General features: G+C 39.6%; 1 protein-coding gene across 1 annotated transcript; it reads right to left on the bottom strand.

Annotated features, from left to right (window-relative positions):
• Nucleotides 1-10625: 10625 nt before the first annotated feature.
• On the bottom strand, nucleotides 10626-11216 carry LOC147522422 (uncharacterized). The gene has a single exon (XM_086567721.1). The coding sequence runs from the start codon at nucleotides 11214-11216 to the stop codon at nucleotides 10626-10628; it is 591 nt and encodes a 196-aa protein (XP_086423847.1).
• Nucleotides 11217-18138: the final 6922 nt, after the last annotated feature.

Genomic DNA, 18138 nt, shown 5'->3' with positions numbered 1-18138 from the left:
AATACTTATCAAAAGTAATACATTTGGAGATCTTGAGGATTTTCTTGACCATCCTTTGGTGCTTGTGATGAGTGTTCTTACTAAAAAAGATGCTAGATTTTTGAAAATTAACCTCTTGGTCAGAGACTTTTTTGAAGATGTCAAGGATATCCCTTAAGTGGTGAGACTCCGCTATATTGGCCCTACAAAAAATGAAGATGTCATCTGCAGAAAGGAGGTGAGACATAGGGATGTCAGTCCGACTTATTTTAACATCGTGAATCTGCTTTTCTGCTTCAGCCTTGGCAAGGAGTCTAGAAAGAACTTGTGCACAAATAATGAAGAGGAAAGGCAACAGAGGCCGGATCTACTTGTCTAATGCCTCTTTTTCGTTTTAGAAAACCCGAAGGGAGATCCATTTAGCTTGAAGGAGAACGATGTAGTGGAAATGCATTGGTGTATCTAATTCCTCCACTTTTGGCAAAAACCAAAGGCTTCAAGAGTTTCCAAGAGGAAACCCCACTCAACCCGATCGAAAGCTTTGCTCATATCAAGCTTGATGGCCATGCATCCAAAGGCTCATTTTTTTTTTTTTTTTTTTTTGAGAGTCCTAATGACTTCATGTGCTAAAATAATGTTGTCAAAAATTTGTCTCCCTTTGATAAAAGCACTCTGGGAAGGAGAGATAATCATGTCGAGAAGAGGTTTGAGGTGATTCGCCAAGATCTTAGTGATGATTTTAAGACTAACATTGCATAAACTGATATGACGGAATTGATTGAGATTTTTTGGGCCTTGGATCTTGGGGATGAGGGCTATGTTAGTATGGTTAAGCTCCCTAATGAGGTGGTCAGAATTTATAAAGCTCTTCACCATGTGTGGGAGGTCCAAGTGGATGATGTCCCAGTATTTTTGGTAGAACAAGGGAGTTAAGCCATCCGGTCCAGGGGAATTGTGTGGGTCCATCGAGAATAAAGCATCTCGAATCTCTTCAATAGTGACTTCTCGAGTAATGTCATGGTTATCTGCCTCGAAGATGATCGGCTCGATGATGTGCAACTCCTCGATATGTATATCGGGTTTTAATGAGATAAAAGTGTTTTTGAAATGCTCCACAATGGTGTTGCTAATTTTCTCTCTTCCTTCAACCCAGTTCCCATTATTGTCTCGGATCTTATTAATGGCTATGCGGTTTCTTCGCACAACAGTGGTCATGTGAAAGTAACGGGAGTTGGTACCATCACAGTGGAGAATGGTATCTCTAGACTTATCCCTCCAAAGTTTCTCTTCAAGATGTAATAGGTTGTTCCAAGTCTTCTTGTAACTTGTTCTCCATCATGATATCATAATATTGATTTTGTTGACAAGTCTTGATCTCTTCATGCAGATTTTTTAATCGTGGAGTGGATGTTGCTGAAAAAAATTCTATTCCAGTTCTTTAGATTTTTCTTGGCCCGTTTAGCTTTTGAGAAAAGCGTTAAGCACAAAAACCCCGAAAGTCATCTCTCCAAGAGTTGTTAATGATGACTTTGCAGTATGGAGATGAGGACCACATGGATTGGAAGTGAAACAGTTTTGGGGTAGTGGTTGGTGGAGGATGTAGATAGACCATGATAGGGCCATGGTCCGACCTGATGATGGGCAAATTTGTGGTGCGGGCATTTGGAAATAAGGTTCGCTAGTCAGAATTGATGATAGCCCTGTCGAGACGTTTCTTGACAAGCTCATCTCCATTATTCTTGAATCTTTTGTTGGTCCAAGTGAAAGGAACACCTTCATACCCTAGATCCATGAAATCAGCATCAAATATAAAGTCCACGAAATGGGCAGCATGGATTGGGTTAAAAGGTGCGCTACCAGATTTCTCAGCTTGACAAGTGATTTCATATAGGTACCCTACAATAAGCTAGGGAATGACATGGTTGGCAGCCAAATCTAAGAAGTTATTCCAGAGCTTCAGTCTACACGAATGGTCCGGATGACCATACACAAAAGTGCATAGCCAGTGAGTGTCGTTGGGGTGGTTCTTAACAAGAGCCGCTATGTAACGTTCACAAGAGAAAAGGATTTTGAGATCAAGAGAGGAATTCCAACCCAACCATAAGCCGTCACTACGGCCGGTGGAAGGGACAGAATGAGAGTGCGAAAAGCAAAGGAGAGAGAAACGCTTGAAACTAGTGGACGTATCCGTTTTTGTTTCAGAGAGGAAACAAATGTTAGGAGTAAGAGTTCGAATGTGGGTTTGGAGTTCTTGAATTGTCGTGGACTTTCCGCTTCCACGACAATTCCAAACAAAGATACTTATTGGTAGTGGCGGGGAGCCGACCTTGAGCTCGCTGCCAAAAGAAAGAACACAGACTGCAAGGAATGAGATAAAAACCAAACCCAACTATCTAAAAGGAAAGTCATGTAACAATAACAATTAAAATTAAAATTAAAATTACTAGTGGTGTGCACAATATTAAATAGGTGGTGTGCACAATATTAAATAGGTGCAGCAAGGTGTGGGTGGTAATGAAAACCAAAAGAGCATGCCAATTTTCACCAAGGTGCGGGGTGATGTTAGAACAAGCAAGATTCATATTATGGTTGCTACCATGTCTAGAAAACATAGGACTGCTAACATAACGGTTCATGCTAACATTAGGGAAGAGTTTGTCATGACATATAATAGGTAGCATCATGCAAGCATATGGATAAATGAAGCAGTAGTTCTCTATTTCTTTGTCACTAACAATTTCTATCAAAAATTTCAACACGTTTTCCAAAGTTCCCAGCTTAGAGATAAAAGGGGCATGCAACAATTTTTCCTGATACTTCGTAATTCGTAATGTCTAGAACATTTTTTTTCCAGGAAATATTTTCGATTAAAATAGAAATCATAAACAAAAAATAGGCATAGTGATAGTTGAGGTTTCAAATTATCATGATTAAAAAGGAAATTTAGAATTACCTCCGGAGGAAGCTTTTCCTCCTCATTGGGCATCGCTAAACCAAATCTTGGGTTCCTCCTTTGTGTCGGTATTGTTTGTGCTCACAATTATTGCTGGAACCGCCTTGATAACTAGCTCAAGCAGTGCCAAGTGTGCACCTCCATACTTTACATCACCACATGTGAAAGGGACATCGGGATGTTGAAGGTACTAAAAGAGCTAGACCGGCCTTTATGTGGAGCCGATAGAATTTTTTTTGGTGGTGGGGTGGTGAAGATGAAAATATTGTTTGGTGCGGCGGGGGATTGAGAGCTTGGGACGGTGTCATAAGAGTAAGGGCTAGAGAGAGATGGGGTACCGAGAGACGAGTTGTTGCTTGGCTCATAGTCTTGTGGGCTTTTTTCTAGGTGTCTTTTAGCACATGGAATAAAGGGCCTTAGAGGAGCTACTAACAAGGACCACGTTTGAATTTTGGGCTCTAGTAATGGGCCCTAAAGAGCTGTCCTCAGCAGTTGTAGGTGTGTTTATCCATCGACTACTTTTCTTTTTTCCAGGAACCAGGAGATTTCGACACCTCATCCAAAGTAGTCGTTGTGGAGACTGACAACGCCGAATTTTTAGTTGTTCTTGGTAAACGAGTCTCGTACGAGGTTTTATTTCCTGGGTAAAAGGGGGATCTATTATTCTGCACCAGTTGCATGTTTGCACTAATGTGCGCTGCTTCTTCTTCCAGAGCTGGTAAGATGTTCCTTGGTACTAGCGGCGATGGTCCTGGCAAAGTTCCCAAAAGTAATTCTGGTTCTGGACTTGCCTGGCTGATGTGGACATTGGAAGGGGAAGAAGATTGTTTTACATAGCTTTGCTTCCAAGAGTTGGGAGTTGGAGTATCAACAACCATGAAGGACAGAGCTCCTGTTGGAATATTCATGCCTTCTGTAAACCGACAACTTTCTTGTTGGTGCCCAAGTCACGCACATTTGAAACATATCAAACCTGCTTTTTAAGAGAAAAAGATGCAGATGGCCTCTCCACCTCTAGGATTTTTAGTCTTGGTGTAGATGGTGAGAGGTCGATCAACACTTACCCAAACCTTGATCCTAGTGAAAGTTCGGTTCTGTGTTGTGTGTTATGAGTAGGTGTGTTTTCGATTCTCACTACCGCGCCCCGCAGTACAAAATGTTTAGTGGCTTCTCTTGAAACTAGACCTTGTGGGAGATGGTGCAGTTGTACCCAAATGAGTGCTTTCTCAAAACTCAATTCCTTGGTGGGTATGAGAGGGTCCAATTTCTTCAAGATGAGAAGGTTTTTGAGAACGACCCAAGGGCTTCGCTTCAGAATTGCTTCGAGATCTTAAGAGCAAACAAATTTTGCTAAGAATATTTGGTTACCCACATACGTTATAGATAGAATGGGTGTTAAACTCCACGCATTCTTTATGGAGACATTCATGGTTTTTGGGTTCAAAGAGGCCTTAGAAAGGACTTTAGCAGCTAAGAGGAGTCTTGATTCCTGCTCTACGAAAACCCATAGCGAGTCAAGTAGCTCGGTCGTGGTGCTCGCGAGAGCTGGTATTGTGAGTTTGTTGTTGAAATCTTGCTCAAGATGAACCATATCGGTTTCTTTAGGTGTTTCCATAAGGGAGGATAAGTTCTCACAGAAGGAGCTGAGAGAGAGAGAAGAGGGTGCTTAGCGAAGAGAAAAGGTGGAGCTTTGAGCTTCCGAGTGGTTTTAGTAGGATGTCTCCTAGTGGTGCTTTAAGCAGCTCCTTGGTGGTGCTCTAAGGCAGCCATTAAAAGAACTTATTACTTTACTTGAGTGGCTCTAATGGGAGTGGCTTTATCCCTCCCCAAATTTTAGAGATTTTTTATTACTATTATTTTTTTGGCTAAATGGTTCATGTTATTGAGCACTTAAATACTTTATTATTGTGACTGAGGTTATAACTTGCCAACGTGCCTAAATTGACATCAATACTATTCAATATATTCATTAAAATTCACTTAGCTGGTAATCAGTAGGCCCATATATGCTTCAATTTGAAGCTTGAGAGAAGACCCAAATGGTAAGGCCCAAACTGAAACGAACACCAAACATATTCAGTTCGGTTTAATCTCGGTTTTTGTTCAAATTCAGTTCGGTTTTGGTTTAGACTTTTAGAAAACCGAGTCTATCGGTTCAGTCTACGGTTACTATAAGAACTGGTAAAAATCGGACCGAGAACAGCTTTACCGATATACTGATAGATATTGATATATTGGGAATATCGGTTAATAATCAACAAAATTAGTCAAAAAGTCTATCGATATATATCAAATATATTGGTTAGCCCTTAATTCAACTTTTAAGTCCATGATTTTGCTTGAATTAATTTACAATGTGGCTATATATATATATATATATATATATATATATATATATATATATATATATATATATATATATATATATATATATATATATATATATATATCGAAAAAATAAGATATATATCGGTTTGAAAAAGGTCAATATATCTAACTGATATCTTAGATTATTTCCATATCGGGTACCTCAAAACCCGAAATATATCAATGATATATCGATATTTTCGGTCTTGAAAAGTACCAGGGGTCTTGTAGTCTTGTGTTTTGGGCTTTAGTTTACTCGTTTAATTTGGTCCAAGGCTTAGGTCTCAAGGCCCAGTATTACAAGAGTAACTTATTTTTGGAGCATTAAGCATTTAGCAAAACTTAGTAGTATTTCAGAGGGGAAAAGAAAGGAACCGCTTTCAAGAAGTTCTGTGATCTTCATAACTGAAAATAGATGCTGTTCAATTTGTTCATACTAATCATTCATAATGCTAGTCATTTTGAAATTTGCCACGAAATTCCTAAGATTGATTTTAGTCAGTTTACATACACCACTAAATGGTTGTCACTTGATTTTTCAAGATGTTGATCACTAAAGTACAGTATGATTTATAGATCTACTTTCTGAAATGAAATCTGTAATCGGGCAGGAAGATCAGACATCTTCCTTGCCTACATATAAGTCTCAATTCAAAGAATCAATCACATATGAACCAACACGTACTGCATCTTCAAATTGATCATTGTTCTTACCTCAGAAAGGCAATGGAATTCTAGCACTGGGGTGCATGAATGTCTGAATTAAGGGGACTTGTAGTTCTATTTTGATATGTCTCATTTTCAACTGAGTTAAATCATGCTAATTAAGATTTTTCGTTTTTCCTTCTGAGTTAGAATTTGCTTAGCATCTGGATTTGTATGGTAGCTATCGTGCTTTCTGTTAGGCTAAAAGTGTTTAGTTGAAAAGGGATTAAGCATGGAAATTTAAGACCATTTTATGGTTCTTGTCCTGCCACTTGCCTTGTTGGTATAATTAATTGGTGTGGGGTAATCCTGTGTGGAATGAACATTCCATCGGTAGCCAAGTGTCGTGAACTTGCTAGTTCTTCGAATGAGGACTTAAATTAACTACAAGGTGTAATGATCTAATTGTGTTTTGTGAAAGATTAGGCAAGAGTAATTGTACCTACCTAAAAGTGTAATTGTACCTACCTAAAGATTAGGCAAGAGTAATTGTACGTACCTAAACTGTCAGTGATTCCTAATTATGTGTCATTCTTATCAATGGTTCTAACATCTAAAATTTCAATGATATATATGATAAATTAGAGAGATAGAGATTGATTTGAGAGAATATTTACTTGATTAATTTATATAGAGATTGCAATAGTTTATATAGAGATTACAAGTTCTTAAAATAGAAAACTAAAATAAGAAATATCTAAGATTGATACGGTACAAATACAAGCGGTGCGAGTATCGCAAATAGTACGCGAGGCACGGGCGCACTCTTTACTCTGACGTCCATAATTACTTCTAATACTCCCCCTCAAGTTGGAGAGTGAATGTCAAGAACTCCCAACTTGCGAATTAATCTCAGAAAGGTGTCATTGCCGAAAGGTTTAGTGAAGGCGTTAGCCACCTGATCTGAGGATAAAACGAACGTAGGAGATAATAATTTGGCCTGTATCTTGTCGCGCAAGAAATGACAGTCTAATTCGATGTGCTTCGTTCGTTCATGAAAAACTGGATTTTGAGAGAGATGGAGGGCGGCCTGATTGTCGCAGAATATGTTCATCGGAGAAGGGTGAGAGATGCCTAAGTCATGCAGAAGATACTTCAACCATTGAAGTTCACACGCAAGGGTAGCCATGGAACGATATTCGGTTTCAGCAGAAGAATGAGATACAATGCTATGTTTCTTTGTTTTCCAGGATATAGGACTAGAACCAAGAAAGGTGCAATAACTACTAGTAGAACGACGAGTGACAGGGCAGCCAGCCCAATCAAAGTCACAGAAACCAGAGATGTGTAAAGAGCTATTAACTGATAAGAGAATCCCTTTGTTGATCGAACATTTAAGGTAACGGAGTATACGATGAGCAGCATCTAAATGTGGAGTCCATGGAGACTGCATGAAACGGCTAAGATAATTAACAGAATAAGTGATATCTGGACGTGTAACTGTGAGATATAAGAGACGCCCAATCAAGTGACAATAGACAGTATGATCCTAAAGTAACGTGCCATCATCGGTATGGAGGTTGATGTTTTGTTCTATAGGGAACTCAGAAATACGACCACCAGTGGTACCACAATCAGACATAATGTCCAAAAGATATTTGCGTTGTGTAAGAAATAATCCTTCTTTGGAATGAGCCACCTCAATGCCCAAGAAATATTTTAGACGTCTCAAGTCCTTGATATAGAACTTTGATTCTAAAAAATGCTTCAAGTTCTGAATGAGAGATGGATTGTTGCCTGTGATCAAACTGTCGTCCACATAAACAAGGACAAATGTAGAATTAGAACCACAAATATTTGTGAATAGAGAATAATCAGACTTAAACTGAGCGAAGCCGGTAGTGAAAAGAGTGGCAGATAGTTTGGCAAACCATTGCCGAGAAGCCTGCTTGAGTCCATATAAGGACTTATTAAGGTGACAGATCTTGTGTTCCCCTTGTTTGGTGAATCCAGGAGGTAAGGTCATATAGGCAGTTTCATCCAAATTGCCTTGGAGAAAGGCATTGTGGACATCCAGCTGCTGAAGAGTCCAATGTCTTATAGTAGCAATGGAGAGAAGTAATCGAACAGTGACTAGTTTAGCAACGGATGCAAAAGTGTCATGATAGTCTTGGCCTTCAATATGATTGTAACCCTTGGCAATAAGACAAGCTTTGTAACGTTCAATAGAACCATCTGAATGATATTTAATCTTGAAAACCCATTTACAACTAATATGCTCATGATGAGAGGATGACGGAACAGGAGTCCATGTATTATTTTGTTCCAAAGCTGCAATTTCAGCAGCCATAGCAGCTCTCCATTATGGAATTTTGACAGCTTGAGAAAAAGATGTAGGAACAACTGAAGAAGACACTTTAAACAAAAAAGCTTTATGACAAGTAGAAAAGTTAGTGTCAGAAACATAGAAAGCCATAAGATATAGAGTGGAAGACCGTGTTACCTTAGAGTCCGATTGGATGAGGTTGGCCGAATGAGGGACTGTAGGTGCCTTGGTGAGAGTAGGGCAGTGATAATCTTTGATGAGAAGTGGTGGGGGTTTTCGCACTCTAGTAGATCGAGGTGAGGTAGGAGAGTTGGGGTGTGGTGGCTGAGGGTGTTCCAAAATTGTAGGTGTCGGAGCTGTAAGAGTTAGAAAAGTGTCAGTAGGGAGGGCGCGGGCTCGCTTTGTTTGTACTGGATCAGAGGGCTCACGCGCTCTATCTACTGGAAGAGTGCCCGATGGGGGAGGCTGGCCTGCCTACCGGAGTTACATGAGATGATTGAATGTCGAATGTTTCATTGTTTGGGATGGGTAAGGAATAAACTGGTAGATGGGATGCGCGGGGAAGATAAATATTGATAGGGTAAGACATTCTCATGGAAAATCACGTCACGGGAAGTTTAAATTTTCTTGGAAGATAAATCATAAATGCGATAGACTTTCTGAGCATAAGGATAACCAATGAAGATGTCAGGTTTCCCGCGGTGATCAAACTTATTTTTAATGGAAGTGTTGTGAGCAAAACATAAACAACCAAAAACACGAAGATGGGCAAGAGTGGGAGGTGTTGTAAACAACAGCTCATGAGGTACTAGGAATTTTGTTAATAAGGTACTAGGAATTTTGTTAATGAGATAGCCTGCGGTGAGAATGCATTCACCCTAGAAAAATAACGGGAGATGAGCTTGAAAACGTAATACTCGTGCAACGTTTAGTAAGTGACGATGTTTTCTTTCAACAACGGCGTTTTGTTGGGGAGTAGCAACGCAACTACGTTGGTGGATAACCCCATGTTTGGAAAAAAATTGTTGCATGTTATGGGATATAAATTCGGATCCATTATCAGATTGAAGGACTTGGATTTCATGAAAATGGTCATCAATGCTGCTATGGCCAGATATGAGCGAATATATTGTAGAATGAAATTGAGTATGAACCATGACAAAAAAAGATTGTAAATGCATGGCAGCTTCAGATTTGATAGTCATAAGATAAATCCATATAGCACTACTAAAATCATCGACAATAGTTAAAAAAAAACGAGCATTGGAATATGATGGTAAATGAAAAGGACCCCAAATGTCACAATGAATCATTTGAAAAGGTCGAATAGTTTTTATTGAACTATGAGAAAAAGATAAACGTATTTGCTTAACTTGCGGACATACATTGCAAGTAGCATTATTGGAACTAAAAATGAAATAAAACTGCTTAGCTAAAATCTGCAAAGGCGTGGAAGAGAGATGTCCTAAGTGATAATGCCATAAATTATTGGTGGTGGAGTTGTGGGATGAGCAAACGGAAGCTAGTTGGAGATGGTAGAGTCCCCCATTAAGCCGTCCCAATCCAATCTTCTTCTTCGGTAACTGGTCCTGAAAAAGGCAAGAATCATTAGTGAACGTGACAGAGATAGGGTGAGATTTGACTAGTTTACTAATGGAAAGCAAGTTAAAATGAAAGGTGGGAACAAACAGAACGTTGTCAAGACGCAAAAGAGGAGAGAGAATAACACTACCAACATGAGTAATTAAATGGCCTATTCCATCCGGGAGTTTAAGAGTAGAATGTGTTAAACAAGTATGATAATAAGAAAACAGATGTAATGATGAACAGACATGATTGGTAGCACCAGAGTCAATGATCCATATGAATTTAGAAAAACACGAGAGAGATATACCTGTCAGATTTGCTTGTGAAGTGGTACTACCTGAATCAAGCAAACTGAGAAGTTGGTTGTATTATTATGTGGAGAAAATAGGAAAATTGGAGCTTGTAGCAACCGAATTGGCTTGAGCAGGCTTGGGTGTATAACCGTGCAGTTTGTAACATGTACCAATATGATGTCCAACTCGGTTATAGTGGTTGTAGAATGGACGAGCGCGGGCGTGCTCTGGTTGCCTTGTATTGGAGGGCGTGCGTGCTCTAGGCTGAGGCGAACCAGTGTTGTGTTGCGGCAGTTTAGACGGGCCTGATTTCGAAGAAGAAGCCCAGTTGGTCTTTTGAAAGTGAGTACTCAGGGTAACAGCGTCTGGAGTAGAAGGAAGAGAGAGTGCATGAATCTCTTGTTGCTTCTCTTCCTGTCGGATTAAAGAATAAATCTTGGACATACGAGGAAAATGATCCATTAAGAGAATTTGACTAGATGGATTGAAAACGAGCATCTAGGCCTTGCATGAATTTCATAGAACGACCGTCTTCAACCTCTTTGGCAAAAATAGATGCATGACCACAAGTACAAGCAGGCATAGTAGACAAAAAACTTAATTCATCACAGAAAGATTTAAGCAAAGTGAAATAAACAGATACCGGACGATTGTCTTGTTTGAGAAGAGTGACGGAATCCTTCAGTTGAAAAACCTTGGGTGCATTAGTTTGTGAAAAACGATCACCTAGATCTTTCCAGATTTCGGATGCAGAGTCGGCATAGAGAATGCTTCCACGGATATCTGGAGTAACAGAATTGAGAATCCATGAAGCAACGAGGTCATCACATCGCGACCACTTGGATTTTTCTTTGGGAGTGCTGGGAGGTGTGATAGAGCCATCAACAAAACCAAACTTATTCTTTGCTCGAAGGGCACTAGAGATAGACCGTAACCAAGTCGGATAATTGTCACCGGATAACAGAGGAGATACGAGAATAGCCATGGGGCTATTTGAGTGGTGGACAAAGAAATGATCATCAGAACTTGGAGGAGAGTCATTATTGGTTTTTGAGGCATCGACCATTGAGAATTAAGAGGAGGCGAAAGCTTAGAGTAGTTAGGGTTAGGATTTGGATCGAAATTAGGCTGATACCATGATAAATTAGAGAGATAGAGATTGATTTGAGAGAATATTTACTTGATTAATTTCTATAGAGATTACAATGGTTTATATACAGATTACAAGTTCCTAAAATAGAAAACTAAAATAAGAAATATCTAAGATCGGTACAAATACAAGTGGTGCGAGTATCGCAAATAGTACGTGAGGCGCGGGAGCGCTCATCCAGAATTACTTCTAATAATATATGTATGATTTAATTAACTGAAGTTTTCAAATCTCACTGACTTTCAATTTAGGGTTAACTAGTATTACCCCCACTAGATGAGCCAATTAGGATTTCCCCCTACTAGATGGGAAAATTAGGGTCTCCCCCCCTTGGAGTACATACAAAAAAAAAAACTGTCAATTTGGGTTGATCGTGTTTTTTGTGTGTGTATTTGGAGGGGGGAACCCTAATTTTCCCATCTAATAGAATGTAATACTTGTTAACCCTTCAATTTAAATGTATTGCCCATATCGTTAATTTGATGAACTCAACCTTTAGCTAACTTATGAGCATATAAGCAGTTTTGGCATATATGCTTGTACCCTCCTAGCGGGGATCTGGGAGAATAGAAACAAACTTATTTTTTATGCAGGGAAACTAAGCAGACGAGTTATCCTTGCAACAGTCAGAGCAAGCTGGGACATAACCATCAAAGCTTTTGATATGAACCAGGACCAACAAAACCCAAATTTTATCTTATCATGTCCTTTAAATACAATAACATATACTACCAATAATGCAAGTAGTTCAAATCATGCAAACAACAATACTGATTTTATTTTTTGATGTTGCATATGACAGCAGCAATGGACATGCTGTAGCTGGGGTAATAGCCAATGATGGAGAAGGAATCACCTTGAGAGCAGCAGCAAGGAGGTTCACAACAACTTCTTCTGAGGAGGCAGAATTTATTGCAGCAGAGGTGGCAGTTCTATTAGTTGCGGATATGGGTATGTCCAATACTGAGTTTCGGGGAGACAATCAAAGTGTAACCAAAACTTTGAACTGCTCTCTGGATGACTGCTGCTGGAAGTACAAGAATGTTTTGTCCTTTATTTCTAAGAGTCTAGAGTCTGTGTCTAGTTTGAAGTTTATTTTGGTACCTAGGTCTTTTGTAGGAGAGGCTCATAACCTAGCTGTTAGGGCTACAAATGGACTGGGTATGGGTCATCTTCTAAGTTATATTGCAGAGTATGGTGTGGAACCTTTATTTCTATAGTTAATGAAAATATATCCATTATCGAAAAAATACATATAATTCATATATATAAATATATATTTTAATTTTTTTCCACAACTCAATTTATTATTATGAAAATCACATGGTGGATTATTTCTGTAAAATATCCAAACGTGGTTTCTTCCTCTTGGATAATATCTTACGTCCTTAACTCCTTCCACCATTTACGCAATTCAAATAAGATTTTCCCCTGATGTTAATAAATCATACAACCTAAAGAAATGTGACAGGTGTAAAGGTGTGGTTTAGTTATTCCTTACAAATGTAACAAAAAGGAGAATGGGTTTGGAGATGGGAAAGACCGAGTTCGTTTTGAGCGAACTGCCTAGATATCTATCTCTCACTTTTGGGGGGAGAGTAGAATCATGTCTGACGTAGTTCATGTAGAGGGTATTTATAGTTGTTGATCGTGAGGATCCACGCAACATGTGTATTGACAAGGATAGATATATGGTTGAGATTGAGAAGGAGTGTATGAATGGTGTTGGTAGGAATTCTATAATGATGGGGAGTGGTTACAGTGGTTCGTAATTTGCGATAATGGATTATGTAAGTATGGCTTCGGTAATGATTGCATCTAGAAGATAGATGATGTCATAAGATGAAGCGATCTACGTAAGTTCGTCCATGTGACCTGCGTCCTTCTAGAGCGAGCTGGCAGGTTGAACATCTTAGATCGGGAGCTGATGTCGTTGCTTGTAGTACGAGCTGAAGTGGACCACCTACATGAGGCGAGTTACTTATGAAACGAGCTCGGAGGACGAGGACATGAGGTCGGTAGGATATTTCTGCTTATGCTAGACGCGCACATGATCTTCATTAGATGTGAATATTAGTCCCTCACACACCCCATCTCGGTCAAGAGTCACTTTATACGAGAGAAGTGATCCGGCCGAGAAAGAACGATGGCGTGGTCTGGCATATGTAAGGAGGTGAACATTTGTGAACAGGAATATCCACCATTATGGAGAGATCATTTCATGCTGTATAACGAACTGGTGCTAGATCAGAAGAATACATGATGATTGACACGGGAGAATCTGAAAGCAATTGAGGGGGAAAATGCGCCGCCGCTTTTCTCGGGATTTTGAAAAGACAGGTCTTTGGTAGACGTGTGGGATAGGGCTTATGGTGTAATCATGAGGAGCATCGGGAACTGGAGGGTCGATCACACAAAACCAAATTTGGAGATCTAAAAAGTCATATTTTGTTTCTCCTCTAAAAAACTCAAGGCTAGGGTTTCTCAGGTTAGTTCTTCTACCATTGTTGCTGTTCATTTCTCTGCTTTGTTCTTGCTTTTCTGTTGAGTTGTTAGGTCATCTGATTTATTTAGTATTGTGGTAGTTGTAAGTTGTGAGAGGAAGATGTCCGATTTTGACGACACACGCGATCTGATGAGATTTGCGAGGTTTCTCTGGGTTTTGATGATGTTGATGAAGAGAGAGAAGAATCAGTTGGGTTTGAGAGTGAGAGGGATAAGGTTGAACCTAATACTATTGTGGCTGTAGAAAGTAGCTCTAACAGTGGGGCAACATCGACCTCTAGTCGTTTACCCCCTAGGATAGTAGATAGACGAGCTGTGAAAGCTTTTGCCGATCTGAGGAAAGTATATGGTATAAATGTGAGTGACCTGGAAATACATGAACTGGCAAAGGACGACGAGGTTTTTAGTGAGACGTTCGTGCCAGTGAACTATGGGGTAGTTATCTGCGAAGGGCGGGAATGAGGATACCGCTCTCAAAGCTGGTTTGTGAGTTTCTGATTTTTTGTGAGAAAGTGCCCTACCAATTTGTTGGCAATACCTAGAGGTTGTTCAGGGTGTTTAACCTGCTGAACGGGAGTGGTGCATATCGTATTGAGGTTGAGGACTGATAAGAGCCAAAAATTGTAGTTTTAACCCCTTTAACAATATTGCTTTAGACCAATTATGTGATTAATAAGTAAAAGTTAGTACTGTTATCGTGCTTTTGTGTATTTCATGCATTGGAGTCGAATATGTGCAGAAATGCATCCCTTTTGCGAGATAAAGGAGCAAGGTTTGGTTTCTAAGAAGTTCTATGATAAAAGGCCAATATTCAAGGAGAAAAAGCCTTTTTAAATCCCGATCAAAGCTGAAAAATCAAAGTCAACGCGTGCTGAAACAGCACATAAAAGTCAGCAGAACTTCCGAAAGCCGTATCTTTTAACTCAGACCTTGAAATTGGGCCTACCTTATGTCAAAATGACCGGCTCAAAAAGAGCTTTCCAATGGTCTAAGCTTTGACCCAATCAGAGGAGCATAAGTGGGCGAAAAGTCTGTGGAAGTCAAATCTAGCTGAAAAGGCCTCTGTGGACTAAAAAAATTGGGTTTTGGGCTCGATTTTCCGGCCCAAAATATGGATCCTTAGCCCATGCACAAAAAAGTGGATCTAGTCTCCTCCATTTGTATGGAGAAGACTTAACTTTGAAGATTACCTAGATCTAGATTGAAAAATTAGGTTAGACTCCATTAATGAGTTCCAATAACTTGTTTTAGATCTAGTTTTTACATTCAATTAATTAGTTTTAGAACAAGGTAGATTATTATTTAGAATCAAATTTAGTTTTATAATAAAGAATTAGTTTTTCATTTCAATTTAGTTTTTGATTCAATTTTTATTTTAGATTTAGTTGCCTTAAATTCATAATTAGTTTATTTTAATTTGATAAGTAGTTATTCATAATCTTAGTTCTAAATTAGTTTTAATTTTAGTTTTAATTCATTTTGAATCATTATTGTTATTGTTCAAATAGATTAATAGAGTTTAATACTTATTCAATAATGACTTGTTCTATTTGTTTAATCAAGTTTAGTTTAATTTACATTATGTTTTCCTTTCATTATTTTAGTTTAATTAATCCAATGATATTAGGCTAATCCCCCCATTAGAGGGAGTGATTATGAAACCTAATGAGGAATAGATTGCTTAGTAGAATTATTTAATTGTGTATGGATTTCAACAAGTCTAGTTCATTATATGACTTCCAAAATAAGCATATGATAAATTAAACTAGGGATTGTTGTAATTAAGTCGAGAGACTTGGTTGTAATAATCCTACATGCTAGTAATAATGAATATAGATATGTAGGTTATTGCTAGGGATGATAAAGGTTGAGGCTTTATGTTGAATCGTTACGTGAAAACCTAAATACGATATCTTTTCAATGAATAATTCGATTATTGCATGAAACTAGTTATTAGGTGGATTGATCACTCTTCTCTATAACTTTCTCTTCCATCGAAACCCTATTTTTATTAGTTTAGTTAATTTAGATTTATTTGAATCCATCGTATAATCGTAGAATAGAAATTTCACATCACACATTACTCTCACCATTGTTCCTTGTGTTTGATTAGTTGAATTCGTTTAAGTCTAGAGAGTTAAGAGTGGAACAATTCTGTACTCTATATATTGCATAATGAATTGAGAGTAGGAATAATATTGATAAGGTAGTTGATCATTAGTTGTTTATATTCATCTATAGATAATTAAGAATCAATTTACTAACTATCAAGGACATTATTGAGCACTTCTCTGTGAAGCGATCTCGGGCTAATAACTTTAGCTTGCAAACACGGACGACTAAGTCTAGTGTGATAGACGGTGTAAGTAACTAGCCTTGGGAGAAAAGGCCATTGTTGTTGATTGGGAACTTCTGTGCTAGGGGATTTGGCGTATACACTAGGGTTTGCAACTTTTCTGGTGGGTGTTGGTGTTTTGTGTTGACATTTTAAGTGTTGATCTGGTATATGATATGTATCTATTTTGCTTTTGCAGAGGTCGCAGTTAAATGGCGAACTGAGCGTGGGGTGATAGAAAGGTTTGCTAAGCTATCTCGAGCTGAGAAACGAGAGATACTGCCTGAAGTAGCGAACTACTTCGTTGAAAGGGGAGGTCGCCAGATCAGGGCAAAAAGAAGGAGGCAAAATAAAAGGGCTCGGGGCAAAGTTGATCATGAACTATCTACTGATTCCAGCATGGAGAGGGAGAACATCGACATTAATACCAGGGAAGATAGCCGAAGGAACCATCCTGGGCACGGGCGACCTGCGAGTGGTGCTGGGGGCTCTGGAACTGGTGGGTTGAGTAAGCGACCTGAATGGGGGAGAGGTTATGGTGGCGCTTCCTTTGACTTGGAGGAGATATTGTGTTCATTCCTTGCGAGCAGAGCAGCTCGCTGAAAAGGAAGGCTGAGATGGGTGAGCCAAGAACGGCTAAGATTGCCTGGGCTACAACACTTATGATTAGGGGCAGCTCCGGTGCTGGAGGTTCATCTGGTGGTGAACGAGTGGGGGGTAAGGCCTCACGTAGTTCCAGGTTGAGGGCTGTGCCCGACCTGGACATCTTGGATATGGAGACCTTTGGGGTCGGTCAGAGCCAGCCACAAGTGCCTCGAGAGCACAGCTCGTCGTTGAGGTTGAAGGTCCCGAGTAAGGTGAGTGGGAAATCTGATATGGCTGATGACAACTTGGATCGCCATGTGGTGTATGTGGATGATCAGGGGGTGCAGCGAACAGTGAAGCGAACTGATGTTAGCTTTAAGTCGAGTAAGATTGCGGCTTGCATGGTTGATTGTATGGCTCTTGATTGTAATCGCAAGGAGCTGGATTCCAAACACCTTGCTAAAAATCTGAGGCAAATGGATCTTGCTCATTGTTTGGTAAGTGACGCTCTACAGAGCTTAACCATTAATACTGCTCTTAAATTTTGTGAGTTTATTGTGGTGGTATTTTTGCCTGTGCAGCTTGTGAGTGGATACCAGAAGTTGAAAGAGATCGCTCAGATTGCTGAATCAGAAAAGGAGTCTGTAGGAAAGCTGAAGGAGGCGCTAAGGAATATCCAGGATGTACATGCGATTAACCTCAAAGATCTTAAAGAACTGAAGAAAGAGCATTAGAACGTTTGTTTGGCGAAAATCTTGATGAGCACCGAGCTGGAGAGAATGAAGCTGGAGCTTAATGCTACGAAGGCGGAGCTTAATGCTGTGAGGGCAGAGATTGATAGGGTGACTGGCTATGCCCAAAGATCGTAGAAACGTTACTCAACAGATCTTGAAGCATACAAAGCTCGGGCCTTGATTTCCTTTCGAAATGGAGGCGAGTATAAAGCTTTCAAAGAGGAGCATGAACGCGAGGCTCCCAGTACACCAGTGGTACACGTACTGGGAGATGCGTGTGATGCTCCTATCTTATCTAGAACTGCTATGGAGGTCGTTGAGTCCCAAATTGAAGAGGTTGCTCTTGATGTGCCTATGGAAGTGGATGTTGTTGGTACCTCAACTGTTATGGGTGACGAGGCTATCACGGAAGGCGACCTGGATCCCTTGTCTACTGAAAATATGTCTGTTGTTTCTTGACTTGAAAAGTTGTGCATGTTTTTTATTGTTCTGATCTTGTAAATTGTGATACAATAGAGCTGGTTTCCTAGGGTAACCTGGGTAGTTCGCCTTGCTTAGTAGGTTTTCTTTATTGTACTTTGAACGACCTGGACTCCCGGATTGTTCTGGGGAGTTCATGGAGTGCTGAATGGTGGCTAACCAAGTTGGATTTCCTGAGTAGACTTAACAACTTGGTTAG

This window comes from Coptis chinensis, chromosome 1 (assembly GCF_015680905.1).
Source record: "Coptis chinensis isolate HL-2020 chromosome 1, ASM1568090v1, whole genome shotgun sequence".
Lineage (NCBI taxonomy): Eukaryota > Viridiplantae > Streptophyta > Magnoliopsida > Ranunculales > Ranunculaceae > Coptis > Coptis chinensis.
The sequence above is the reverse complement of the archived record's forward strand: the minus strand, read 5'-3'. Positions and strand labels throughout refer to the sequence as shown.

Coding starts and splice junctions, on each gene's coding strand:
- LOC147522422 (XM_086567721.1), bottom strand. CDS start 11,216: ATGGTCGATGCCTCAAAAACCAATAATGACTCTCCTCCAAGTTCTGAT.